Here is a 25904-nt window from a genome sequence, read left to right as displayed (position 1 = left end):
TCTGGGAAAGAGTTGATGGCGGATGAGAAGATGACAATCCTTTTTCGCCAAACAACGAGGTGTCAAAGGAGAACGCAAAAACTCACAATTATCCAGCAGTTTTACCTTTCATAAATCCAAGTGGGACAGAATTAAAAAAAAAAAATGTTGCTGATGCATTTCAAGAACACAACCAATTTTCTCCACGCGTAATTTTTAAAATTATTGCCACCAACCCATCCTTGCTCTTAAAAACTATACCCACACACATGTCCATTTCCGGTTGCAAGCAAAAACAGATAAATTAAAGGCAATGCCTTTAATGATCGGTAATGGTTAAAAAATTAATTAGTAAAAAAGAAGCAGAAAGTTTAAAGCTAATGTTTAAAAGAAAGAATAACATGTTCGATGATAGTGACAGCCAAAATTTGGAAGGACAAGTAAGGACTCTTTACTACAGTATTGTAAGCCAACGACATGTCATTTTCGTGAGTTTTCTTGTGATAAACCGTCTACGGTCACATAGCTATGTAGATTCTTCACTCTATACAGGTAGCAGACAAATAATCAGATAGAGAGAAAATGAGTGGAGAAGGGAAGGTGGTGAGTGTAACTGGAGCATCCGGTTACATTGCTTCATGGCTTGTCAAGTTGTTGCTTGAACGTGGGTACACAGTCAAAGCCTCAGTGCGTGACCCAAGCCGGTCGTGCTAACTCAATCTCTTTACACTTATAAATTCTATCTTTAACTTCCATTTTTATGTGACACAGGATTCTGGGTCTTGTTTTTAAGTTGATTTTACTCTCAAAGTTTTGATCTTTTTTATTGATTCAATGATTATTTAGGTTCTTGAATTTCTGGGAAGAAGAAGTGGTTTTTAGGAGTGTACGATGTTGGCTAAATTTTAACCTTGGTAGAATTTAAAGAAAGCAGTCTTAAAGCTCCTCGGAAGAGAAGTCTATTAAGAAGGTTGATCCTTCAAGCTCTTCAATAGACCAGACGCCCAATACGAAAGTTGACACTACAAATTCTTCGAAAGATAAGAAGCCGACCAGGAACCTGACACTACAGGTTCTTCAAAAGTTAAGACATCCAACGAGGAAGCTCACACTTATGTTCTTCGGAAAGTAGCCCGATGAGGAGATATTTCCGGTGTTTTCTAATCCAAGATATGGGTCATGGATTTTAATCAAGTGATCCAGGTTTTTTTTTTTAATAAATTAAAATAATAATATTTTAATAAAATATAAAAAGATAATTAATGATTTTATTAGATTAACTGAATTTTTAACTATTCTTTTTTTTATAAACCCAATCAGATTTCAGTCTCGATTGAGTATTGGGTCGACTTACTAGTTTTAAAATTATAGATATTTTTTAATTTATTTTATTAAATATAAATATTTTTTTTTGTTTCTCAGTTAAAAAGAAAATCATAATGCTGAAAATCACATGTCAAGGTTTGGCTGATATAAAACCGATTGAAATAATAAACTTTTCATATAATTTTCACACAGTAAACAGGAAAATAAAAATAAAATTTGTAAAGGGAAAAAAATAATAGAAACAAACTAGGCAAATCGACTGTCACGCTGTTGCTGGTTCGCTAACGAATCATATTTTTATATTTTACTATTTTTAATTAAAATTTAAAGAAACTAAAATTAAATTTAAAAAATATTGATTATGCTTTGAGAAAAAGCAAAACACATATATCGGCTAAGTTAAATTAAAAATAAAATGAGAGTGGAACTTTTTTTCCACACACTTAAATTCAAGAATTATCCAATCTATAATATATATAGTTTTTTCTTAAAAAAAATTGTGACATTTATTAGAAGAGAGCACGTAATTTTTTATAGCACCCTTTAAATTTAAATGGATTAATTGTTTCGGTAAAACATCAATATATATATATATATGCTCAATAATGGCTTATAAATAATTTTATTTTATCTATTTCACTTATATTTGCAATATTTATAGGGAGTTAACTAACCTTTTGAATTATGAATATTAATTGACAAATTATTGATTCAGATAACTAATTATTTCTTAAATTATAAAAGTTAAACGTTTTAAACTACAACCTAATAAGACTTAATCATTTACTCTTCATATTAATTGATATTAACTTCTGATTATTTAACACCAATATCTATTTTAAACAGTCACAAGTGATTTTTAACAAGAACAAAAAAAATCTCAAACTATGTATATTGAATTTGAAAAATAAATTTTCAAAAATTACTGTTAAAAAAATATTTTAAATTTAGGTTATTTGTAGTGAAGAAAATGTTATGTATATCATTTGACAGTTTGAATTTTTAGAATAATGCTATAAGTGAAGAAAATGTTATCACTAAAAGCAATAGTTAATTTATGTTTAAATTTCAGTAAAAAACAATTATTCAAATATTTTAAAAACCATACGTGGCATATTAATACATTTAAAAAATATATATCATGAGGTGTCGATTTGTTTTATTGTTATGTTATTTTTAATGTGTTTTTGGCACTTTTTGGTCTGAGAAACAATTACTATATGTATTTTTAATAATATATTTAGATTTATATAAGAAAAAATCAATATGCATCATTAGGAATATATCAAAAACGATAAAATAAGTTTATAAAAATAAATAAATAAATAAAACATATAAATTAATTGCATAATCTAACAAATTCAAAACTGTAATAAATTTAAAACTTATTGAAAAAAAAATTAAAAATTAAAAACAATGAGGAAAAAATAAAAATAAATCCAAGTTTGGGTTGTATTTTTTCAGTGGTAAAGTATTTTTATAAAAAAAATTACATTTAATTTTGCTTTAAATTAATTTATTTTATAATTTTAAATATTTTTTTTATGTTGGCATTAAAAATAAATTTTAAAAAATAAGAAAAATATTATTTTAATAATAAATATTTTTAAAAATATACTTGCAGTGTACAAAACTGGAGCTGGGAAACCATGTACTTATTATTTTTAAAATTTACCTTTTAAAATGCAATTTTAATTTTTTAAGTAGGTGAGATTCGAAATGAATGATATTTTAGAAAAAAAACAATTAAATTATAATGAAATACCAATAAGAGAACAAAGTTATAAATAAATATGAAAATATCAGGATTATGTATTAAATTTTTAAACCAAAGCGGCTAATTTTATTTTACTAGAAAGAAAGAGATAAAAAAATCATCCACCCTAAATAAAAGGTGCAACATTATATTAAGGTTACTGTTAAAAACTATTTTAACCCAAAATCAAAATTATTATGATTTAATAATCTTTAAATTTTAAATAGTCTTAAAAATTAATTTTATATTTTAATATGTAAAATACGCAAACCGTTGCTTAGCTCATTGCTTACGCGGACGAACAGTTGTTGCTGTCATTACCATCTCGTCAAGGATTAAACAATCGTCAATGATTTGCTTGGTGGTTAGTCTCGCTTGGGCACTACATGGTTTTAGCAGTTAGTTATTAGAGCACTCTTGATATATATATATATATATATTGAATAATAATAAAAAAATTCAATGTTGTTTTTTTTGAAAAAGTGATATAACGCCGCAGAAAACAAACTGGCCATTGCCTGTCCTTTTTTTTTGGGAAAGATTCTCTGTCCTTTCTCTCTTAACTCTCACTGACAAATGAGTGGAGAAGGAAAAGTAGTTTGTGTAACAGGAGGGTCAGGCTACATTGCCTCATGGCTAGTCAAGCTCTTACTCCACCGTGGTTATACTGTCAAAGCCACTGTTCGAGACCCAAGTTAGTACCCTTTATCTCTTTCTTTCTTTCCAGCTTAATTTCTTTGTTTCTTTCGAGTTCAATATGCTTTAGTGATAATTTATGTTCTGGTATTCTTCAATTTGTTCGTAATTTTTTATTGAATTCTCAGGCAATGGATCACAACATAATTGATTAAGTAATAGTAGAACTAATAATGTATTGATGAATATTGAGGTTTTTTTGTTGGAGTTCATGTCCTTAATCACTTTACTAATCCCGTTTATATGTGTTGTAGATGACCCAAAGAGAACTGAACACTTACTCAGTCTAGATGGAGCTAAAGAAAGACTTCACTTATTTAAAGCAAATTTAGTTGAAGAGGGGTCTTTTGATGCTGTAGTGGATGGATGTGAAAGCGTGTTTCATGTGGCTTCTCCTGTATTACTCGGGACAAATATTGATCCACAGGTAATCTTTCAATGGTTTTTTTCTACTTTCTAATCATCGAAGTTACACCCAAATTGATACCATCGATGACATAAATTATTCGATGATGATATTCCACTTTGATTTGTCGTGCATGGCTTTTTGATTTTGTTAACTGTTTATATCAAATGTTTCCTTATGGTTTCTATATTCTCCATATTCCAGGCAGATCTGATTGAACCTGCAGTCAAGGGAACCCTAAACGTTCTCAAGTCATGTGCCAAATTTCCTTCTGTCAAGAGAGTGATTCTAACATCTTCCATGGCTTCGGTTGTTTTCAATGGAAAGCCATTGACCCCTGACGTGGTAGTGGATGAGACTTGGTTTTCAGATTCTGCGTTTTGTGTGTCAAATAAGGTGTGCCTCTTTCTGCTTTATCAGTTCAGGTCTTCTATTTAATATATTGGTGATTTTACTTGATGATTTTATATGTTTGAAAGAATCAGCTGTACGTGTCACACTGGCTGGCTAATTAACATGTGAGAAGCGAGCTAGCACCAAATCCAGTTAGATATAACAGAATCAGTGAACACTGCTTTGGTATATGGCTATTGGGCAATGGTCAGGGAGTTTATCTTTAAACATTTTCTTTATGACAATCTATTTTTGGTTTTCCAGCTTTGGTATATGGCTTCAAAGACTTTAGCTGAGGAGGCTGCTTGGAAATTTGCTAAAGAAAAAGGAATTGACATGGTTACAATTAATCCAGGCTTTGTGATTGGTCCTCTCTTACAGCCAACTCTTAAATCCACTGCCGAGCTGTTTCTGGACCACATAAATGGTATGCTTAACTTGTCTTATTTTGCTTGCTTTCCTTTCAAATTCATAAATACCTCAAGCAACCTTTAAGAAATATGAGTTTATACTTATCTAGTGCAAAGATTCAATAAACAAAAATACTAGCCTAATCCTTGGTTCCATAGGCTAAAACATTCCATTATTGACTCAAATTTGTTAACTTCTATATCAGACCCTGTATTCTTCATGTTTTATCCAACTCTAACTTGCAGTTACATTTCTTAAACTTCTAATTTGTAAGGATATGGCCCTATGGGTGCTGTGCATGCAAAAATGCTAGGAAAATCTCCTGAGGAAAAAAGTTGGACAGAGATCCGTAGGGGATATAACTACAGAAGTTCATGTGTCATGAAATTGCTCGTTGCTAATGCTAGCTTTTGGTTCCCTTACTGAAAAATCTGTTAATGAATTATAATATCTTGAAATCTAGGATGTAAAGTAACTCCTTCATAACATATGGTGTATTTGAAGATAACTTCAAGGTAGAGGCAGATAGCTGCTGCATAAATACATAGTTTCACATCAATATATCAAGCAACGATGTATTACTCAAAATTTGTAAAATGTCCAATGGAAATTAGAATCTTACAGTACTTAGATGACCCGTTTAACATGGTTTGGGTGGCATGCTTTAAGCTTCTTTATGATTAAAAATGATACTTTGCCAGATTATCAAGAAGCAGATTATTCATTGTGCATGATGTCTTTTGATTTGAGAAATTGAGGTTTTTGTGTGCAGGAGGAGCACAAGGAGCACCAAGATTGCCAAGTGAAATTTATAGATTCGTTGATGTGAGAGATGTTGCTTATGCACACATTCAAGCACTTGAAATACCTTCAGCCAGTGGTAGATATTGTTTAGTTGGAAGAGTTAAGCACTTCTCTGATGCAGTGAAGATTGCGCATGAACTATACCCTACTTTGCCCCTTCCTGAAAAGTAAGTCACTGTTATTTGCATTGCGGTGAATGCCATTCACATAGGTCCCGTTGATAAATCACTCAACATAAAATTTTGTTAGAGATCATGGTAAGAGAATATTCAGCTGATTAGTTGTCAGAGTTATTGTGTTATTGGCTGTTGGAGATCACAATCCAGATAGGTAATAATGTGCTTGATCATTGGAGGAGATGATAATAGAGGGAAGTGTCTGCAGCTTTTCTTATTGACGGTGTAGTATAGAAGAATTATTTTGAATCAAATCATGATCGTTCTTTAAAAGCAAGCTAATCTTGATAGCAGCATCTCATTCCCAGATAAATCAGACAATTCTGAGGAGAACACTATTTCTTTACAGATGTGCAGATGAAAACCCTTCTCCATTGAATTACGAGGTATCAAAAGAGAAAGCAAAAACTCTGGGTCTTGACTTCACTCCTCTGGAGGTGAGCGTGAAGGACACCCTTGAAAGTTTGAAGGAGAAGGGCTTCCTTAATGTCTGAGGTAGCTGGCTATTGAAGACGTTGCGATCCAGCTGATAAAGGAAAGCAAATGATTTGCAATGATATGCTGCTGCTAGGAGTCCATTTTGTTGGAAAATGGGAGACCCTTTTTATATGAATAAAGTTTGTAGGTTGACACTTGGCATGAAGCTTCCTAGCTTGGTTCTTGAATGGAATAATTCTTGTACTTGAAAAGATTTGATTCATATAAATTTGTTTCTTGACAGAAGCTCCCTCCTACATGGTAGATCTACGGCTTGATCAGTAGTTATTCACAGTACCAATATATAATTGCTAGTGTGAGTTTCATCAAATATGTATAACAGAAGTTCACAGAGAAAGCTGTAAATTCAACCAAGACATTTGCAATCCAAGAGAAACAAAATTACCGTGAATATATAGGCTATCTGGGAAAGAGTTGATGGCGGATGAGAAGATGACAATCCTTTTTCGCCAAACAACGAGGTGTCAAAGGAGAACGCAAAAACTCACAATTATCCAGCAGTTCTACCTTTCATAAATCCAAGGGAGAAAAAAAATTAAAAAAAAAAAATGTTGCTGATGCATTTCAAGAACACAGTATTTCTAAAAATTATTGCCACCAACCCATCCTTGCCCTTAAAAATTACACCCACACACGCGTCCATTTCCGGTTGCAAGCAAAAACAGATATATCATAGGCAATGCCTTTAATGATCGGTAATGGTTAAAAAATTAATTAATAAAAAAGAAGCAGAAAGTTTAAAGCTAATGTTTAAAAGAAAGAATAACATGTTCGATGATAGTGACAGCCAAAATTTGGAAGGACAAGTAAGGACTCTTTACTACAGTATTGTAAGCCAACGACATGTCATTTTCGTGAGTTTTCTTGTGATAAACCGTCATCGGTCACATAGCTATGTAGATTCTTCACTCTATACAGGTAGCAGACAAATAATCAGATAGAGAGAAAATGAGTGGAGAAGGGAAGGTGGTGAGTGTAACTGGAGCATCCGGTTACATTGCTTCATGGCTTGTCAAGTTGTTGCTTGAACGTGGGTACACAGTCAAAGCCTCAGTGCGTGACCCAAGTCAGTCGTGCTAACTTAATCTCTTTACACTTATAACTTCAATCTTTAACTTCCGTATTTATGGATCACACGATTCTGGGTCTTGCTTTTAAGTTGATTTCACTCTTAAAGTTTTGTTCTTTTTTATTGATTCAATGATTATTTAGGTTCTTGAATTTCTGGGAAGGAGTGTTGTTTTTTGTAGTGTACGATGCTGGCTAAATTTTAACCTTGGTAAAATTTAAAGAAAGCAGTCTTAAGGTGGTTTAGTTACCTTTGAATAACTTTGTTAATTAGTAATTACAATTCTTAATTCGAGCAGTTTTAATTGATGGCTGAGTTTGTGTCGGGATGTAGAGTTTTGAATTCCTAAAGGTTTGAGTGAGTCAATCCAATTAGTTCAATTGATGAGAACGTTTCAATAATCAGATGTTATTCGATGTGGTCAACGTTAGATCCATCCGAGAAACTTCAAGTGTCATTTTGGCAATTAGGCTCTGCATTTTTGGAAAAACAGAAAGTTTTTTGTTCCATGGAAAGACAAAGTAACAATTTCTCCTTTTGAGACTCTGGTTCCTACTTATTTCTTCCTTTTGCTGCTTTCTGTTTCATAGATGATGCAAAGAAAACTGAACACTTGCTTGCACTTGGTGGAGCTAAGGAAAGACTGCAGTTGTTCAAAGCAGACTTACTGGAAGAAGGATCTTTTGATCCTGTGGTTGAGGGATGTGAATGCGTTTTCCATACTGCATCCCCATTTTATTTCACTGTCAATGATCCTCAGGTGCTTTCCTGTATATATTATTCTTTGTACCAGTATAAATTTATTTTCAAATCTTACCGTTACTTTGGTTGAGTTGTTGCTTTCAGATATCAAATTGCAACCAGTAATGTCATTTTTTACATGCTTGATTTCGTATGCTTTTGGAAGTAGTCATATTTTCCCGCACATTTGTTCATCCATCTTGCTGCCTTTTTTTCCTGGCTGCACCGCATTTGCATGATAATCACTGTTATAATATCCAGCATTGAAAGAGCCAGCATTTCGACTTTGAGTGTATTTCCACTTTCTCAATGATTCAAAGCAACCCAATAATTTTCTGGATATTTTCTTTTTCTTTCTGCTCCTTTTTTTCTTCTTTTCAGGCAGAACTTGTTGACCCTGCATTGAAGGGAACAGTTAATGTTCTTAGGTCATGCACTAAAATTCCTTCTATCAAAAGAGTTGTCATAACATCATCCATGGCAGCAGTTGTATTCAATGGGAAATCTCTTGCACCCGATGTAGTAGTTGATGAGACATGGTTTTCAGATTCAGACTTTTGTGAGAAATCAAAGGTACATCAATGGCTAATTTCTAATAGAATACTATCTCCTTTGAAAGCAATTTTTATATCATGGCACAAGAGGATTTAGCTGGCAATATAACAAAAGTCATTTGTCTATTCTTCTCCTCCTTTTTGTTTTTTCCCTGTTTTTTGCATGTATGAATTGGAGCAACTGACATATCCTGTATCGATTTGAGAACGCCCCTTCTTGTTCATTCCCTTTTAGTTTTGCTTTTCGGCTATTGTTCTTTTGTTCTCCATACTCTTAGGAAGTTTCTTTCAGCTGTTCATTTCTTGCAATCATTAAATTAATTACAAAAAAGCAAAGTTTCATTTTTTCAATGCTGCTTGTTTAATGAGATGCAGATTTGGACATCTGGATGTGCCTCTTTTTTTTTTCCTCGTGAAACATAAGACTATCAAAACTTTGATAGCTGGATTGCCACATCTGAGGAAAATATATATATATATATATTATTTTTTTGATATAAATAATGATGCTCTTTTGTTTGGATTGGAGTGGCATAGATTGTCATATTTGCTAAAATTATATACTTCACTTTGATGCAGACCATAAACCTTTTACATCATTTATTTACCTTCAGTTTGCTTTCTTAACAGCTATGGTATCAACTTTCAAAAACATTAGCAGAAGAAGCTGCTTGGAAATTCACTAAAGAGAATGGAATTGACATGGTCACTTTAAATCCAGGGTTGGTGATCGGCCCTCTCTTGCAGCCAACACTTAATCAAAGTGCAGAGTCAGTTCTTGACCTTATAAATGGTACTTCTCAGCTAGTGCAAAGCTATATAAATTTTACTTACCTTCCATATGAAATTCATACTTTCTCTAGGTTATTGCTGACTTCTGCTTTGGCTAATTTGTAATTGCTCTTGCACAAATAACAAGTAAAAGTGATAATAATCACTGTGGAATAGCTATGCACAATTAACAGCAACGAAAACCAACTTTTTAGTGGAGTTTCTTTTTGGTCTTATGCATGGAATTTCCTTCATGAGGTATTGGAATGGCAGATCTTATCTCCTATTCATTTTTATTTTCATGTAGCTATTACCAGTTCTCATAAGTCTGAAGAAATTGACTGGATCTTGATACCAATTAGTGAATTAGGACTATTTAACAGGTTTTCTTACTTTATTTGGTTTGGAGTCTATAAGTAAGCACCGGACCCTGCCTAGACATTAAAAAAAATATCGAATATTGATTATTTGAATGAATTGAGTTCTCTCTCAGAGATTACTTCTCTTGATTTTTGTTCTTATTAGTGTATTGTTTATGGTGGGATTCAAACTTGGCACCTCCGCTCTCATTCTTTGCAAGTGTACCACTTATTTTCCAACACCATTTGTCCTTGCAACTTTTCTGTAGAAGGTTTACATGTATGATTAGATTACATTAGATGTGTTGACTTTAGAAATTCACATGGGTACATGTCCATAAAGGCTTTCACGCTTTTGTAAGGTTCTAATGTGTATGTCATTGTGTGGAACTTAATGGTGCAGGTTAGAGAAAATAATTAGCACCTAAATCTTGTAAATCTTATTGGTATCCTTCCACCTTCTTAATTGAACCTGTCAACTCTGCATTTTCCACATGATAAATTCTCATACAATCTTGTAAAATTTGTTCTCACGAGCTTTTTCGCATGGGCTAGTATCTTAAATGTCTTTGAATTTCAATTACAATTTTTTACATTTGGAATAATCTGTTTTCGCTTACTATAACATGTAAAATCTTGGCACTGCATGTATTCTTCTTATTATATTATTCCCATTGTCTTCATTGCAGAATTTTTATGAAAGTACCATTAGAACTACCAGAATTGATTTTAGAAATTGTGAGTGTAATGAGAGAGATAACCTGCACGGGCTAATTACCCATTATTAGGTAGTTTCTTGTATCAAACCCCATGGACATTTAGATTCCATAATTCTTCTAACAAGCAAGTCTATACCTCACATATATTATTCTTCTTATGCATGCAATTATACCTGCTGCAAGCAATTGAGATTATTTCATGCAGGGGCAAAAAGCTATCCAAATACAACGTATAGATGGGTAGATGTTAGAGATGTTGCCGATGCACATATCTATGCCTTAGAGAATCCTTCTGCTAACGGGCGATATTGTTTAGTAGGGACTGTTATACACTCTTCTGAGGCTGTGAAGATTTTAAGCAAGCTTTACCCTGATCTCACTATTCCTAAACAGTAAGTTTCTTCTATGTATGGCATGCAGTGCACTTCTTTTCCTCTTCAATAGAGACAGCTGAGTTTCATTTCTAATTCTCAGATTTTTAGGCGATTAAAAAATAATGTTGTTTCATTAGCTTTTGTTTTATGCCAGTTGTACCTTGGCATTGAAATGCTGTTATTTCCCTTTATGACATATGCGTCGCAGGAACTTTTGGGAGATCTAGAGTGCCTATAAAATTTGTGGTCTACACAACAAAAAATATACAATTAATGAATTCTTATGATGCCAGAACTGATTTCCATGAAGAAGAATTACTTCAAAAAAAAACCAGGTTCGCCATCAAGGGTCTGATGTTCTGATTACTCTTCTGTACCTGCATCTGACTGGAGGGATTCTGAATAATCATCTGTGGAAATCTTTACCATCCATGCACTAAGTTACAGTCGTGCAGTTTGAACTGTTCTGTACGAAGGAATTCCTTGTTGACAATGATTGAATGTTCTGAGATTTGTTGCATATGCTGTGGTTAAACTCAAACACGTTAATTTCTTCTCTGATTGTCAAAATACCAATTAGCTTTTTTTAGACGGTATTTAGGATCCATATTTGAAATCCACTGAATTCAACTCATTGATCTGTCTCTAATTTGCAGAGATGCTGCAGCTGCCTTGTAATGGATTCTGGAATTTTTAAAAATCATTTTGCATGTTTGTTTAATGGCAGGTGTGCAGATGATAAGCCTCCCATGCCAAAATATCAGGTATCCAAAGAGAGAGCAGCAAGTCTGGGTGTCAAGTATACTCCTCTTGAGGCAAGTCTAAAGGATACTATCGAAAGCTTGAAGGAGAAGAACTTTGTTAGCTTCTGACTCTAATTATCTACTTGCAAGTCAGACAAATGGAAGTAAAATTCCACCCTAAAACTGATTGTTATTAATCTCATTTTTCACTACTGTGATTTGTCATGGAGGTTTCCATCCTGAAATGTTTAGGACACAACGGTGTAAAAAAAAATAAAAACAAAAGAAACTGAAGTCAGCAAGTAAGTTGATTCCAGTATTTGGTTTGCATGTGTACTTAATAAATATGCATATCGTGATATGCAGATTGACCTTGAAATATTGAAATGGTTGGTTGTCCTGGGGAGCTTCCTGAAAATGTTCATGATTTTGTATTCCTGAATCTATTTGAACACAGTCAATGGAGTTGCTGTTTGAGAAACTGCATTAACTTGGGTTCCTATATAGATCTAAATGCACGTGGGACGGATTTTTCCTTTTTATCTTCTCTCACACCCAGGCCCCCCTCTTCACATGATGGCTCAGGTAGGTCTGAACACCCTTTGGTACTGGGAGGGAATTTTGATTTGCTAAGAAAGACATCTGATGTGTAGGGAAGATAGACACGATATTAGATTGCGGTGTTAAACTTTGAAGCTATAGTTTTGTACTTATTTGGGCTAGAACATTTATTAGACCCGATTTCATTTGATTAATATGGATCAAGTACTAAATCTGGGTTAATCTAAAACAGCTTCTGTAAAGAATGTAATCTTTTAACTATAAATGTGTACATTAACCACTAAGTCTATCACCTACACACCATGAATTCATCAAAATGAGTTTCTTGATCCTGAGTCTCATCCCGCCACTTGAACGTCTCACGTTCCAAGCAATTATGATTTTTTTATTAATCTCAAATAGTATATCATTTGACAGTTTGAATTTTTAGAGAAAGACTTGTATGGCAGGAGTTGAGAGAAAACCAATAGACTTTTTAAATAGACAATGGTGAACTAGAGTAAAGGAATCAAACCATTGGTTTTCAAATATTTAGGAGCAAGTTACAGTTGCATTCATAACTTCAGGGCTAAAGAATAACTTACTTTTTAGACATGATTAGCTCAATCATTGCTGACGCAGACAGCCCAACTGCCAGTGCCACTTTTGCACACATAAGCTAATTACCATAACACGGTCCAAAACGTTAATTTCAGTTGCTCTGCAAGTCTCAAACAATCGTAAATATCTCTATATTTTCCAGTTTTTGACAGAAACTCTTTGATCCAACTCTTCTCTGTCTGTTTTCCCTGGACTCACACTCTCACTGTTGACGAGTGGAGAAGGAAAAGTAGTGTGTGTCACTGGAGGGTCTGGATACATAGCTTCATGGCTAGTCAAGTTCTTACTCAAGCGGGGTTGTTGTTGTCAAAGCCACCGTTCGTGACCCAGGTAAGTGATGTTCTCTTTATTTATAGCTGGCTTTGTTTCTTTTCAGTACATTATAATCTACTTTTTGTGCATGATATTCATGTCTCAGATTCTGGGTTTGATTCTTTTGTTTCCCACAACATAATCAATGTATAATTTTAACTTATTCTATTGATTTCTACTGAGGGTTCTGTTGAAATTATCTTTTAGTTCACCCATTTTATTTATATATGTACGTGTCATAGATGACCCCCAAAAAACAGAACATTTACCTGCACTTGCTGGAGCTAAAGACTACACTTGTTTAAAGCGAATTTGGTTGAAGAGGGGTCTTTTGATCCTGTAATTGATGGATGTGATGGTGTCTTTTACATGGCTTCTCCTGTATTTTTTGTTGCAACAAAGGACCCACAGCTAATCTTGTTCATGTTGAATTTCGACTCCAGTTTTTTCGTGTTTTCACAATATCCAGTTTATTTAAACTCAACTTGATGCCAGATGACATTAATACTGATTGATAGAACCTCTATTATGAAGGAGAATGTTGTTACCGTTGGTTTCTTTATGCTCCATATTTCAGGCAGACTTGATTGAACCTGCAGTAAAGGGACACTGAATGTTCTCTCAAGTCATGAAAAAAATTCCCTTCTGTCAAGAGAGTGATTCTTACATCTTCCATGGCATCTGTTTTTTTCAATGGAAAACCTTTGACCCCTGATGTGATTGTGGATGAGACTTGGTTCTCGGACCCTGCTTGTTATGAGTCAAAGCAGGTGAATATTTGGTGTTGATTTTACCTGATGGTGTTATATATAAGAGAATCAGTTGGCTCATGCCGAGTTCACATGTGAGTAGTATGTCAGCAGCGAATCCGGTTTGCTACAACTTGCCTTTCCATGTGAGGTTTTGAGTGTAAGCTACCAGTGTCCTCTCAAGTTCGTAAATATACCCAAAAACCTTGCATAAAGATGAAACTAGTATATGACTCCACTGCTGCAAGAACTGGTCTAATCTTATTATGAATGAGCTCGAACGTCCTATTACAAGAGGAACATGAACCTAGTAACTCTTGCATAAGACCCTGCACACATTCTGTTCTATGCAGACCTTTCACTTCTTCTTGAAGTTCCAAGTCCTTCATTTCTAGTTTCTTAATCTTGATTTAGATTTGAGGGTGTCATTCCTGAGAAATTCCTGGGTGTCCTTTTCTGAAACAAAAAAGTATAGGATTTAAACCGACTCCTTAATAACCTCTGGTGCATTTAGCAGAGCATGAACACACAGGTTTACATTAATATATTATGTCGTGATATATATAAACACAGTATGGAGTATGTCCAGTGACAGGGCTATTAAAAGGAAATAATTATCTCATTCTTAGATCACCCATTTTACATAGGTTGGGTGACATAATTGAACTTATTTTATGACTAGAAATAACGGGACAAATTATTAACAAGTACATAACAAATATAACTCTTTTACTTGTTGTTTCTTCTGATTTGAGCAAGGTTTGCAGGAGCTACATTCCCTAATGAAATGTACAGATTGTCGATGATAGAGACGTTGCATGTGCACATGTTCAAGCTTTTGAAACACCTTCAGCTAGTGGGAGATACTGTTTAGGAGGACAAGTTGCACACTTCCGTGAGTTTTTGGAGATTTTGCATGAATATTACGCTACTTTGCCCCTTCCTGAAAGGTGAGTTATTGTTTCGCAATATGATGAATGACATTCACGCTGGCCCTGCAAATGAGAAACTCAAGCATAGAATTTTATTAGGAGTGAGTGACAAGAGAGACACGGTAAAAGAGGGACTGAGAGTTGAAGAACTGTTTGTTGTTGGAGGAGATTAGCTTGACAGGTCGATGTGGTATCCAAGTGAGATAGCATGGGAGGGATGGTTCTGAGCGTGCTATGTATGATTGAGCTATAAAATTAAGTACTACATTAGACCAAACATGAGTGTTGTTTTAAGAGACTAAAGAGTGCTTTTTTAAAAGCAGTTTCTCACTTTGTCGGAATACTTGGAGGAAGAGTTCTGCATGTTGTCTTTCATTACAGATGAGAAGATGACAAGCCCTCTCCATTGAGATGCTGGATATATCGCGGGAGAAAGCAGAAAGTTCGAAGGAGAAGGGCTTTCTTAATGTCTGAATTGTGCTCTTGAAGATGGTGTAATAATGGAGTCTCAGTTTCTTGTAACTCTTGCATGCACTTCACTGTGAAATTTAAGGACTCGATGGAAACTACTTGTTTCTTGTCTCAGAGCGAAAAAGGTCTATTGATTAATTAATGGATTCGATTCCCAAATTGCTAATATATGAAGCAAAGCAGAATCAAAATGAACGACCACAGTGGGAGTCGAACCCACGACCTTTTGATCCGAAGTCAAACGCGCTAATCCACTGCGCTATGCGGTCCTAATATTTCAATATATCGAGCTGAAGAAATATATATATATATGGGCACAATATCTACATCTGTGCTCTTTTTTCGCTGGATTTTTAGGAATAGTTATCAAATTCAGTTTATATCTAGATACGTGCCATGAATTTTTACCAGGGTGTTGGGTCCACCAGCTTTTAAATAATATTTTATTAATAGACGCAAATAGAGGAGAGAGCGTGACCTTTTGTTTCTAGCCTTGTAAGAGTGTGTTCTGAAGTTTCGCTTCACCTGTCAACATCTTCCACGAAGGAATAAGCTCTCTTGTTAGTTACCGGGCAGTCGCCACTGGCACAGAGAGGATGAGCAGAGGAGGGGACGGGAAGGTGGTGTGTGTCACAGGAGGGTCAGGTTACATAGCTTCATGGCTAGTTAAGCTTTTGCTTCAACGTGGCTACACTGTCAAAGCCACAGTCCGTGACCCAAGTCAGTAACTCTCTCTCGATCTCTCTCCTTTTGAGCTCAATTTGGTCACGTTTATTTTTTATGTATTTCTATTTTTTTGTTACAGATGATCCAAAGAAAACAGAACACTTGCTTGCACTTGACGGAGCTAAAGAAAGACTTCATTTGTTCAAAGCTAATTTATTGGAAGAAGGAGCTTTTGATCCTATTGTTGATGGATGTGAAGGTGTTTTTCATACAGCTTCCCCTGTTTCTTTTTCACCCAATGACGACCCACAGGTTCTTCCCTCATATATGCTGCTGGCATTTATCATTTATCATCATTGATTTATCTGATTTGCCACCAATCTTAGCATCTATTCTCGAGAATCACATCAAACAACTCCTGTAATTGTTAGTGATTTAGCTAGTGAATGATGGGGTTCTACTTTGTTTTCATGTGTGATGAAGTTTGAAGAAAACCCCCAAAAGATCCGTTCTTTTTAAGACTGATGGATGGGCCAAGAGATTGAGAATCACCTACAAAACTAGTTTTTTATTGGGCTCATTGGACGCTTCACCAAGAAGGGGAGCGCCACCGGTCCGAACATCTCATGAAGATGTGAGGTCGCTCCGGGCATACCTTGTCAACGGGAGACTGGGGCCAAGCCAACAATTGGTAGCATGGAACTATTATATCAAATAATTTGACAAAACAAGAAAAAGAAATTGCATGACATAAATCAGAATGCAAGAGTGAAAACCGAATGATTGATGACGAGGCCAAGCAGAAAGCTTAACTGAATGAAATAGGATTCTCGAGCATTGGGCCTAAAACATAGTTTTTCTAATTCTATACGAGAACAGAAGAGGAATGATGACCCAGAGACAACCCAAAGAAGATGAAGAAAAAATGAAAAGGAATCCTGTATGACGTACCAATCTAACTCTCAAATCATTTTGGCTGACCATCATTTCATCTGTTTGGAACTGAAAGATTAGAAATTATGGTGGATTAGTCTTAAAGGGGCCCAAGGAGCTGATTAGGGTTCTGTACTTGTGTTGGGTATCCTAGCGGGACACTCTGCCCCCTTATTCAAACTAGGGGTTTTTTTTTTCAATCAACCTCTTGATACCTGATATGTTACTGTTTTAAAACTACGGGTTGAAAAAAAAAAGACAATCCAATAATTTTTTCTTTGTTACAGGTTGACCTAATTGATCCTGCCTTGAAAGGAACACTAAATGTTCTTAGATCATGTGCAAAAGTTCATTCTATCAGGAGAGTGGTTTTAACCTCTTCAAGCGCAACATGTTTATATAGTGGAAAACCTCTGAACCATGATGTGGTTATTGACGAGACCTGGCATTCAGATCCAGCTATTTGTAAGGAATTGAAGGTATGTATTATTTGATGATATCTTAGGGTTTTCTTTTCCTTCTAGAGAAATTTGTAGTTGCATTATTTTCAAATTCCACATGGTGGACCGTTCGGGGCTTGCTCTGTAAGCTAAAAACTAAATCTTTCATTCTTTCATCTTCTCTTCTGTATTGTTCTTCACCTATTATTTGCTAATGTGAATTTGTGTTCTTTCCCAGGCTTGGTATGCACTTTCAAAAACCTTAGCTGAGGAAGCTGCTTGGAATTTTGCAAAAGAGAATGCTACTGACTTGGTTACAGTGCATCCATCATTTGTGATTGGCCCTCTTTTACAGCCAACTCTTAATTTCAGTGTGGAGATGATCCTCAACCTTGTCAATGGTAATGATCTTCAGCAACTTTTTGCTTGTATCTGAAGTATTTAATACTTTCTCCATCTAACTTTAAAATCCTTGTAGCAACCTTCCAGTGTGGGAAAAATCTAAATTGAAGGTCTCTGCATCTCCAACTGATAGAGCAAGTTATCCCTCAGTTATCATTTCACGATCTTTTGTTATGAGTATGAGTTGGTTTCTTGAGAAATTATCCCATGTGATCTTGTCATTCCATTGAGGCTTTACTGATTTGTGATATTTGCATTTCATTACAAGTTCAATATAGATGTGCCAAAACATCACCCTACTAAGCTAAAATTCTCTTACATATAGGGTTGTGAATTGTGACAGATGCATTCAGTTTCCACCCAGAAGCATATTGTACATCTTCTCCTGCAAATCACTTTAACAATGATTAAATTATCAATTTATTGACTACCAAATTTTGAACCTGTCCTTAATAGCTGTTTAAAGAACTTTCCCTTGAACTGTTAGTGTCCTTACTGGCTGCATGTTTTGTTTGGTTCTCATGATGTAATCTGTTTGGTGCAGGAGCTGAGACATACCCAAATGAATATTATAGGTGCATCGATGTTAGAGATGTTGCAAACGCACATATTCAAGCTTTTGAAATTCCTTCAGCTAGTGGCAGATATGGTTTGACAGCACATGTCACAACCTTTTCTGAGGTTCTGAAGATCATCCATGAAAACTATCCTACTTTGCGCCTTCCTGAAAAGTGAGTCATTTATAATGTTCAAATTGAACCATTTTCATGTTAATTTGGCCTTGTTGATTAATCCGGATGGTTGGTATTTGATAGCCAATGGGCTTGTAGATAAGATTTCACTTTCAAGCCAGCTTGGGCGGGGAGGGGAATGCTACTTGTTAATAGTAATTCTGAAGTTATGCGACCAATTAAGATCAGCAGTGTAGATTAGTTATAAGAAATATGTTAAGAACCATCTTATGCTTTCTCTGTTTTAGAAACTAAACCATGAAAAGAACAAATATTAAAAATACAAGTATATTTTGAACATGAAAGTAGAGCCAGTCCCTTCGAGGACAACCGGTAAAGTTGAAGGTAGAGCTACATTTTGAAAACAAAAAATGTGTAATCACAAGCAAATCCTGTACCTTTTTTTCTGTATTGTAGTTGGATGGATATCCTTTTTTCGTTTGTGCTGGCTTGTTTTCTAGAAGCAATTGCTTTGACCCGTCACGGAACTTAGCACCTGTATATTGCTTTTCAACTGTTGCAGAAGCACAGAAGGCAGGTTCAAGCCATACCAGGTGTCCAAAGAGAAAGCACAAACTTTGAGTATCAACTTCACTCCACTGGATTTGTCTCTCGTGGACACGATTGAGAGCTTGAAGGAGAAGGGCTTTCTCAAAATCTGATTTAGCGAGATGAAATTAGGAATTGGTGTGTCAAAACAACTCCAAAACAAGAGCACAGGAACGAATTATATATATATATATGAGGGAATCAGAATGAGTTGATCGTATAGCTAGTGGTATAATTTTATTTGCATACTGAAAATAAATCAAGCATAATTTGCAGAATGTGTGTATTTCAAGCCCGTTTCTTGGCAGGTCAGGAGCTTAATTTGCCTTGTTGCTGTGATGAAGTGATTTTGCAACTCAATTATGATTCACGAAAACCTGTTTTCTCAAGCAATAATTAACCATCAAACACTAAAACAACATGAGTCCCTAATATGTTTTTTTTAATTATTCTATAATAAATACAAGTCTCAGCAGTATCAAGCAATAGATCACCAGCGCAAGGCGTGTGGGCTAAGAGTTGGGGCCGACCTTGTGCTAGCCTTTTCTCTCTGTTTTGTATTTTTGCACCCCCCACGTAAAATTCACTGGATTCATTTATTTTTTAATTTTAATATAGTTTTTAAATATTATTATAAATTTTTATTTCATTTTAAATATTTTTCTTTGTTTTATCATGTATTTGATCTGAAAATAACAATATCAATAACAAATTACTTATAAAAAATGGATTGAAAATGGATATTTATCATTGAAATGTTTTTGTGAGATTTGGAACCTGACTTTATGACATTTGTGATTTACTAGCTTTTAATTGCATAAAATATAAACATATTATTTTAATATATTTTTTATTTTACTTCAACAATCATGAGATTTAAAAAAAATATTTTCATTTAAAAACATTATATTAACTAAGATAAATAAGATACATATTAATAGAAAAAAAATTATCTTTATAGAAAAAATCCCAAAACAACTGTAATTTCAGACTTAATAATGCCAAAAAAAAAATTACCTTAAAAAATATTTGGGTTTCCGCAGTATAACACGGATATTCAAACTAGCATTCCTTCAAAGGTTGCTGGACTGGAATTTGTTAAAAAATAAAAAAGGTTGTCTCACAAACCCTAATAGAATTCTCTAGGAAATGCCGTTGATTTACTAATTTTTATTTTCTCGGAAAGAATTAGGCGCCCCCAAATCTCCCTTTCTTATTAATCAATGGAAGGATTACGTCCCCACCTACAAATTCTCGAATCTCAATAATCATATAAACAGACAAATATCTACCATGCAAGCCATCGCATTCACCTTATCTCCTTTGACTGGTCGAAGCAACCATGGGGAGGGTCATAGCTTGAACAAGCTTTGATTTTTCAATACTGCTATATTATTTACCCAGTCCAAGAGAGTGACTGAAGAGAGAAAAAAAAACAATAAATTATCGCAGACTGTTGGGTTATTTTGAAGATGCAGAAAAGATGTGAGCTTCCGGGAAGATGGTCTAAGCCGTCGAAATGATGTGCTTGAAAATTAAACTCATTGACCCCATTTCTTGCCTCCTCTCATCTATAGCTTATATAAGGCTCTCCGTCATGTATCTTTCACCACCCAACAAAGAACAGACACTTTCGCTTCACTGTTTGAGAATCTCGTTTTCTTGGTTCTAAATCACAAGCTTTTCAGCAATTCTAGGATCGCCATGGAGATGTCACCATTTAGACAAGTCACAACAGAGGAAACAAGGTCAAGGAAAACCAGAAGAGCGTGGAAGTTGAAGCTTAATATCACTTGGCATGCTATCAAGAAGGCAGTAAGTTACAACGTCAAGAAACGTCTCCACCTGCATCTTCAGTTAAGCTGTGCAAGAAGCATGAGACGGCTTTCCACTAACCAAACCCATCAGGAACTAGCTGTGAAGCCACATCAAGCTTCCAAACCAAAGCAAAAGGCTAGAAATCCCAGCAAAACACTAGCATCCCTCCTCCATGTGCCATATACAGCTTTGGATTTTGTAGACCGAGGAGATCACATGACTCCTACACTATCTCCCAAGCAGAGTATATCAGCAGTGTGGAAAGAAATCCATGGCTCAAGCAATTGGGAGACCCTTCTTGACCCTCTCCACCCGAGTCTTCGACGAGAAATTCTCAAATATGGAGAATTTGTTCAGGGCACATATGATGCCTTCGACTTTGATCCTTTATCAGATTTTTGTGGGAGTTGCAGGTATAACCGGCGTAAATTTTTTGAAACATTAGGCCTTACAAAGCATGGTTACAAGGTGAAAAGGTACATTTATGCCTTGTCCCATGTAGATGTGCCTGAGTGGTTAAAGAGGTCATACACTACGTGGAGCAAAGATTCCAACTGGATGGGTTATGTTGCTGTAAGCAGAAAAGAAGAATCACAGAGAATCGGCCGGAGAGACATAATGGTCGCATGGCGAGGAACTGTGTCACCATCAGAGTGGTTCAAAGACCTCACCACAAGTCTAGAACATATTGACAACACAAATGTTAAAGTTCAAGAAGGGTTCCTCAGTGTTTACAAATCCAAGGATGAGTTGACAAGGTATAACAAGTTAAGATCCTCTGAGCAGGTTATGCAAGAAGTGATGAGGCTAGTGAATTTTTATAGAGGAAAGGGTGAAGAGGTTAGCTTGACAGTTACAGGGCATAGCTTAGGAGGTGCATTGGCACTCCTCAATGCTTATGAGGCTGCAACTGCCATTCCTGATCTATTTGTTAGCGTCATTTCTTTTGGCGCACCAAGGGTTGGAAACATCGCCTTCAAGGAGAAGCTCAACGAATTAGGAGTCAAGACCCTACGTGTTGTAGTTAAGCAAGATATAGTCCCGAAACTACCAGGCCTGCTGAACAAAATGCTTAACAAGTTTCATGGACTCACCGGGAAGTTGAATTGGGTTTATAGGCATGTAGGAACTCAATTGAAGCTTGATGCATTTATGTCACCCTACTTGAAGCATGAATCTGACTTGTCAGGTTCTCATAATCTGGAGCTGTATCTTCACCTGATAGATGGATTTTTTAGCAAGAAATCCAAGTATCGATGGAATGCTAGGAGAGATTTAGCATTGGTGAACAAGGGTAGTGACATGCTGATAGAGGATCTGAAAATACCAGAGTTCTGGTACCAGTTTCCATACAAGGGGCTCGTGTTGAACCAACACGGTAGATGGGTTAAACCTGGCAGGCTGCCTGAAGATATCCCTTCTCCACTGAGTATCGATACGCCACCGAAACATGGTCGCCAATCTTAGATTACGTTGCACAGTTCCCAGTTTTTGTTTCACGTTAAGGCTTCAAATTTGTTGATTTTTTTGATTCGTCCCCAAGAATGAGAAGCTGATTTGATTTATTATCTGCATCTCAAGTCCTTTTTTCTTTTCTTACTGGAAACATAGTGATAGTGTTGTTATGTTTCTCTCTTGTACCTAGTAATCATGATTTGGAATTTGGCTCGGCATTTTTGGTTGTCTTTCCTCTTCTTATGTTATCTTTTTGTTATGTGTGATCCCACACTATATGATGGCGGGACCATCACATTAATTTTCATGTGATGGCTGTCTCTTAGTATTTAAAATTAATTGGTTCGGTTACTCTAGCGGAAGATTGGAAAATAGAAGAGAAGAGAAGAAAATCAAGAGAGAGAAAGAAAAGAAGAGGCAGCAGAGCAACCTGCGTTCTTCCTTCAATTTCCAGCTCGTTCACCGTTGGATCGGACTGAGATTTTGATAGTAGCTTCTAGACACGTTGATCTTCATTCTGGATGGTCGGATCAAAGATTAGTGGTGTGGAAGCTGGCTGTTTTGACAGAAAAGAGGGCTGTCAGTTTTGTGAGTTTTTCTCAAATAATTCTCCTTTAATCTTGTTGTAATCCGAGAATAAGTTGTTCTTGATGATATATATATGTTGTATCTCTTAGTTGAATCTGAGAAAGAATGATTGCGAACTCATTATTTAGTGATAGTGGAAGTTTTTAAGTGGACTACGGTCCCGTGGTTTTTCCCGCATCGGGTTTTTCATGTTAAAATCTTGGTGTTGATTTTGTAATTATTTGCATTATATTTTATCATTGTTTAATTCTGTTTTACTGCACAAAGAGGGAAAGAATTGGGACTTGTGAATTGTATTCCGCTGAATTGATCCGGATAAATTAGTGTCTGGTTGTTCCTAGTTTTCCCAACAAAGTGGTATCAGAGCTTTGGTTATGTAGATTGAATTTCTTGTGCAGTTAAAATGAAAAAGAAAGATTCGGGCATGATAAAGCTTACTTCCTCAAATTATTTTCTATGGAAAACAATGATGGAGGATCACTTATATTGCAATGATTTGGCTTTGCTAATTGAATGTAAAGGAATAAAGCCTGATGATATGGATGATGCAAAATGGAATGGGCTTAATAGAAAGGCTACTGCTAATGTTAGAAAATAGGTATCTTCTAAGTCCATTAATCATATTTCTCAAGAACATGATTGTTATACAGTTTGGAAGATGTTGGAAGAAATATTTGCTAAGGAGAGTGCACAAAACAAGGTTTTTGTAATTAGAGACTTTGTGAATTTGAAGTATAGAGATGGTGAAGATGCTTCAGTGCATATAAATGTATTCCAAGGGTTCTTGAATCAGTTGTCATTGATGAATCTGGAGTTAGCTGATGAAATGCAAGCACTAATCCTATTGAGTTCATTGCCGGATAGTTGGGAGACTTTGGTGGTGTAACTTAGCAATTCTACTTCGAATGGGAAGATCACTTTGAAAACAGTGAAGGATTGTATCCTCAATGAAAAGAAGAGGAGGAAAAGCACAAGCACTTCCAAGTCTCATGCACTTGTTATAGAAAGTCGAGGGAGAAGTCCAAGCAGGTTCTCTCACGGCAAGCAAGATAGAGAATCCAGCAATAGAAAAGGCAAATGGAAGCCAAAAGGAAGATCTCAATCAAGGAAGGGTTTTAAGTGTTATTATTATGACAAGCCTAGGCATATGCAAAAAGATTGCAGAAAGTATAAAAGAGATAAAAAGGGTAAAGATGAAGACAAGAATGAAGAGAATGGTACAGCTGCAGTTGTATTTGATGGTGATGTTGCCATTGTTTGTGATGATAGTTGTGTTAATCTTGCATGTTAGGATACCATCTGGGTTGTAGATTCAGCAGCTTCTTACCATGTTACACCCCGACGTGATTTTTACACATCCTACACTGCTGGGAACTTTGGTCAAGTTAGGCTGGGAAATCAAGGGATGGTTAGTGTTGTGGGCATTGGAGACATTTGGTTGGAAACCAATACTGGGTGTAAGTTGCTACTCAAAGATGTCAGGCATGTGCCTAATATGCGCCTACACTTGATCTCTACAGGTACTCTTGATGAAGAAGGCTATCACAATTACTTTGGAGATGATAAATGGAAGCTCTCCAGAAATTCCTTGATGATTGCTAAAGGGAAGAAGATGGGTCTCTATATGTCACAAGCCAAGGTGATCAAAGGGGAGGTGAATGCAATTGAAGATTGCTCTACTGATCTGTGGCATAAGCAGCTTGGACATTTGAGTGAGAAAGGCCTTGGCATCCTTGCCAAGAAGAACTACCTTCCATTAAAAGGTATGAAATTGAACACATGTACTCATTGTTTAGTTGGCAAACAACACAGAGTTGCGTTTCAAAGATCACCTTCACATAGAAGATCACATGTTCTTGATTTAGTTCATACTGATATTTGCTCTATGATTGACAAGTCTCTTGGAGGTGCATTATACTTTGTTAGTTTTATTGATGATCACTCCAGGAAAATTTGGGTCACTTGTTTGAAATTCAAATATCAGGTGCTTGATGTCTTTAAGGATTTCCATGCCAGAGTTGAAAGAGAAACTGGTAGAAAGCTCAAATGTATTCGAGCTGACAATGGTGATGAATATAGGGGTCCTTTTGAGAAGTACTGTAGGGAACATGGTATCAAGTTGGAGAAGACAGTTTCTAAGACTCCACAACAGAATGGAGTGGCTGAGAGGATGAACAAAACCATTGTTGAAAGAATTAGATGTATGCTCTCTCATGCAAAGCTGCCTAAGTCCTTTTGGGGTGAGGCAATGAAGACTGCAGTTGCCATGATCAACCTTTCTCCATCAGTTCCTCTTGAGTTTGATGTTCCAGATGGAGTTTGGAAAGGAAAGGATGTCCCTTATGCACACTTAAGAGTGTTTGGATGTAGGGCATTTATACATGTTCCTAGATATGAAAGGTCTAAGCTTGACAGTAAGACAAAATAGTGTATTTTCTTGGGCTCTGAAGATGATGAGTTTGGCTATAGGTTGTGGGATCTAAAGGAGAAGAAAATTGTAAGAAGTAGAGATGTTATCTTCTTTAAAGATCAAACCATTGAAGACTTTGAACAAAGGGAGAAAACAGAGTCTACCACTTTTATTCCAACTAATTCAACTCTAAGACCTGCTCCACAGTTACCTTTGATGCCTGCTAATCATGGGGGAGACTTGCAAAATGATGGTGGTGGTGGTTCTCTTATTGAGCCATTAGTTGGTGATCCTGAAACAGCTAATAATGATATTGATGTTATTCCTGAACAAGTTATGCAGAAAGCTTTAAATGAGCCACAATTGAGGAGGTCAACTAGACCTCGCCAACCTTCCACCAGATATTCTCCTCATGAGTATGTGTTGGTCACTGATGGGGAAGAGCCAGAATGCTTTGATGAAGCTATGTCACATGAGGAGAAAAGTGAGTGGTTGAAAGCAATGTAAGAAGA

The 25904-nt window shown here is 35.7% G+C and overlaps 4 protein-coding genes and 1 non-coding gene across 9 annotated transcripts in view; 4 read left to right on the top strand and 1 right to left on the bottom strand.

Moving 5' to 3' along the window:
* Nucleotides 1-6670, top strand: part of LOC105126345 (cinnamoyl-CoA reductase 1-like) — a 9502-nt gene extending 2832 nt beyond the window's left edge. The window contains exons 1-7 of one of the 4 annotated variants that reach the window (XM_011027182.1): nucleotides 3518-3755; nucleotides 4012-4184; nucleotides 4368-4559; nucleotides 4821-4983; nucleotides 5740-5938; nucleotides 6297-6442; nucleotides 6521-6670. In XM_011027182.1, the coding sequence (XP_011025484.1) occupies nucleotides 3638-3755; nucleotides 4012-4184; nucleotides 4368-4559; nucleotides 4821-4983; nucleotides 5740-5938; nucleotides 6297-6441 (990 nt within the window). In that variant the 5' untranslated portion in view covers nucleotides 3518-3637 and the 3' untranslated portion in view covers nucleotide 6442; nucleotides 6521-6670. Of the gene's footprint in view, nucleotides 1-3517; nucleotides 3756-4011; nucleotides 4185-4367; nucleotides 4560-4820; nucleotides 4985-5739; nucleotides 5939-6296 lie in introns of those variants that run through there. The other 3 variants (XM_011027181.1, XM_011027184.1, XM_011027183.1) reach the window with 3 other exon arrangements.
* A 559-nt stretch (nucleotides 6671-7229) lies between these two features.
* LOC105126346 (cinnamoyl-CoA reductase 1-like) lies at nucleotides 7230-12193 on the top strand. Of its 2 annotated transcripts, none has more exons than XM_011027185.1 (6): nucleotides 7230-7511; nucleotides 8105-8274; nucleotides 8637-8828; nucleotides 9440-9602; nucleotides 10864-11050; nucleotides 11754-12193. In XM_011027185.1, exons 1-6 carry the CDS (start codon nucleotides 7394-7396, stop codon nucleotides 11902-11904), a joined length of 981 nt encoding a protein of 326 aa, XP_011025487.1. In that variant the 5' UTR covers nucleotides 7230-7393; the 3' UTR covers nucleotides 11905-12193. The 2 variants fall into 2 exon arrangements, with proteins under 2 accessions (XP_011025487.1, XP_011025488.1); XM_011027186.1 differs by having other exon boundaries at nucleotides 7232-7511; nucleotides 11760-12193.
* A 182-nt stretch (nucleotides 12194-12375) lies between these two features.
* LOC105126344 (tetraketide alpha-pyrone reductase 1-like) lies at nucleotides 12376-19393 on the top strand. The gene is made up of 8 exons (XM_011027180.1): nucleotides 12376-12380; nucleotides 15316-15321; nucleotides 15952-16120; nucleotides 16206-16378; nucleotides 17287-17478; nucleotides 17678-17840; nucleotides 18386-18572; nucleotides 19096-19393. Exons 2-8 carry the CDS (start codon nucleotides 15319-15321, stop codon nucleotides 19232-19234), a joined length of 1026 nt encoding a protein of 341 aa, XP_011025482.1. The 5' UTR covers nucleotides 12376-12380; nucleotides 15316-15318; the 3' UTR covers nucleotides 19235-19393.
* TRNAR-UCG (transfer RNA arginine (anticodon UCG)) lies at nucleotides 15596-15669 on the bottom strand. Its single transcript has one exon. It is a non-coding gene; the product is annotated as a tRNA-Arg (tRNA).
* Nucleotides 19394-20546: 1153 nt separating the features above from the next.
* On the top strand, nucleotides 20547-22606 carry LOC105126343 (phospholipase A1-Igamma1, chloroplastic-like). Its single transcript, XM_011027177.1, has one exon. The coding sequence runs from the start codon at nucleotides 20826-20828 to the stop codon at nucleotides 22404-22406; it is 1581 nt and encodes a 526-aa protein (XP_011025479.1). The 5' UTR covers nucleotides 20547-20825; the 3' UTR covers nucleotides 22407-22606.
* Nucleotides 22607-25904: the final 3298 nt, after the last annotated feature.

This window comes from Populus euphratica, unplaced genomic scaffold (assembly GCF_000495115.2).
Source record: "Populus euphratica unplaced genomic scaffold, PopEup_1.0 scaffold78.1, whole genome shotgun sequence".
Taxonomy (NCBI): Eukaryota; Viridiplantae; Streptophyta; class Magnoliopsida; order Malpighiales; family Salicaceae; genus Populus; species Populus euphratica.
This window is presented reverse-complemented; position numbering and strand designations above follow the sequence as displayed.

Bases quoted from the DNA above. Each gene is read 5' to 3' on its own strand.
- LOC105126346 (XM_011027185.1), top strand. From the start codon at position 7,394: ATGAGTGGAGAAGGGAAGGTGGTGAGTGTAACTGGAGCATCCGGTTAC. The intron at 7,512-8,104 runs GTCAGTCGTGCT...TCTGTTTCATAG, and splicing joins AGCCTCAGTGCGTGACCCAA to ATGATGCAAAGAAAACTGAA. The intron at 8,829-9,439 runs GTACATCAATGG...CTTTCTTAACAG, and splicing joins ACTTTTGTGAGAAATCAAAG to CTATGGTATCAACTTTCAAA.
- LOC105126344 (XM_011027180.1), top strand. The intron at 16,121-16,205 runs GTCAGTAACTCT...TTTTTGTTACAG, and splicing joins AGCCACAGTCCGTGACCCAA to ATGATCCAAAGAAAACAGAA. The intron at 17,479-17,677 runs GTATGTATTATT...GTTCTTTCCCAG, and splicing joins CTATTTGTAAGGAATTGAAG to GCTTGGTATGCACTTTCAAA.
- LOC105126343 (XM_011027177.1), top strand. From the start codon at position 20,826: ATGGAGATGTCACCATTTAGACAAGTCACAACAGAGGAAACAAGGTCA.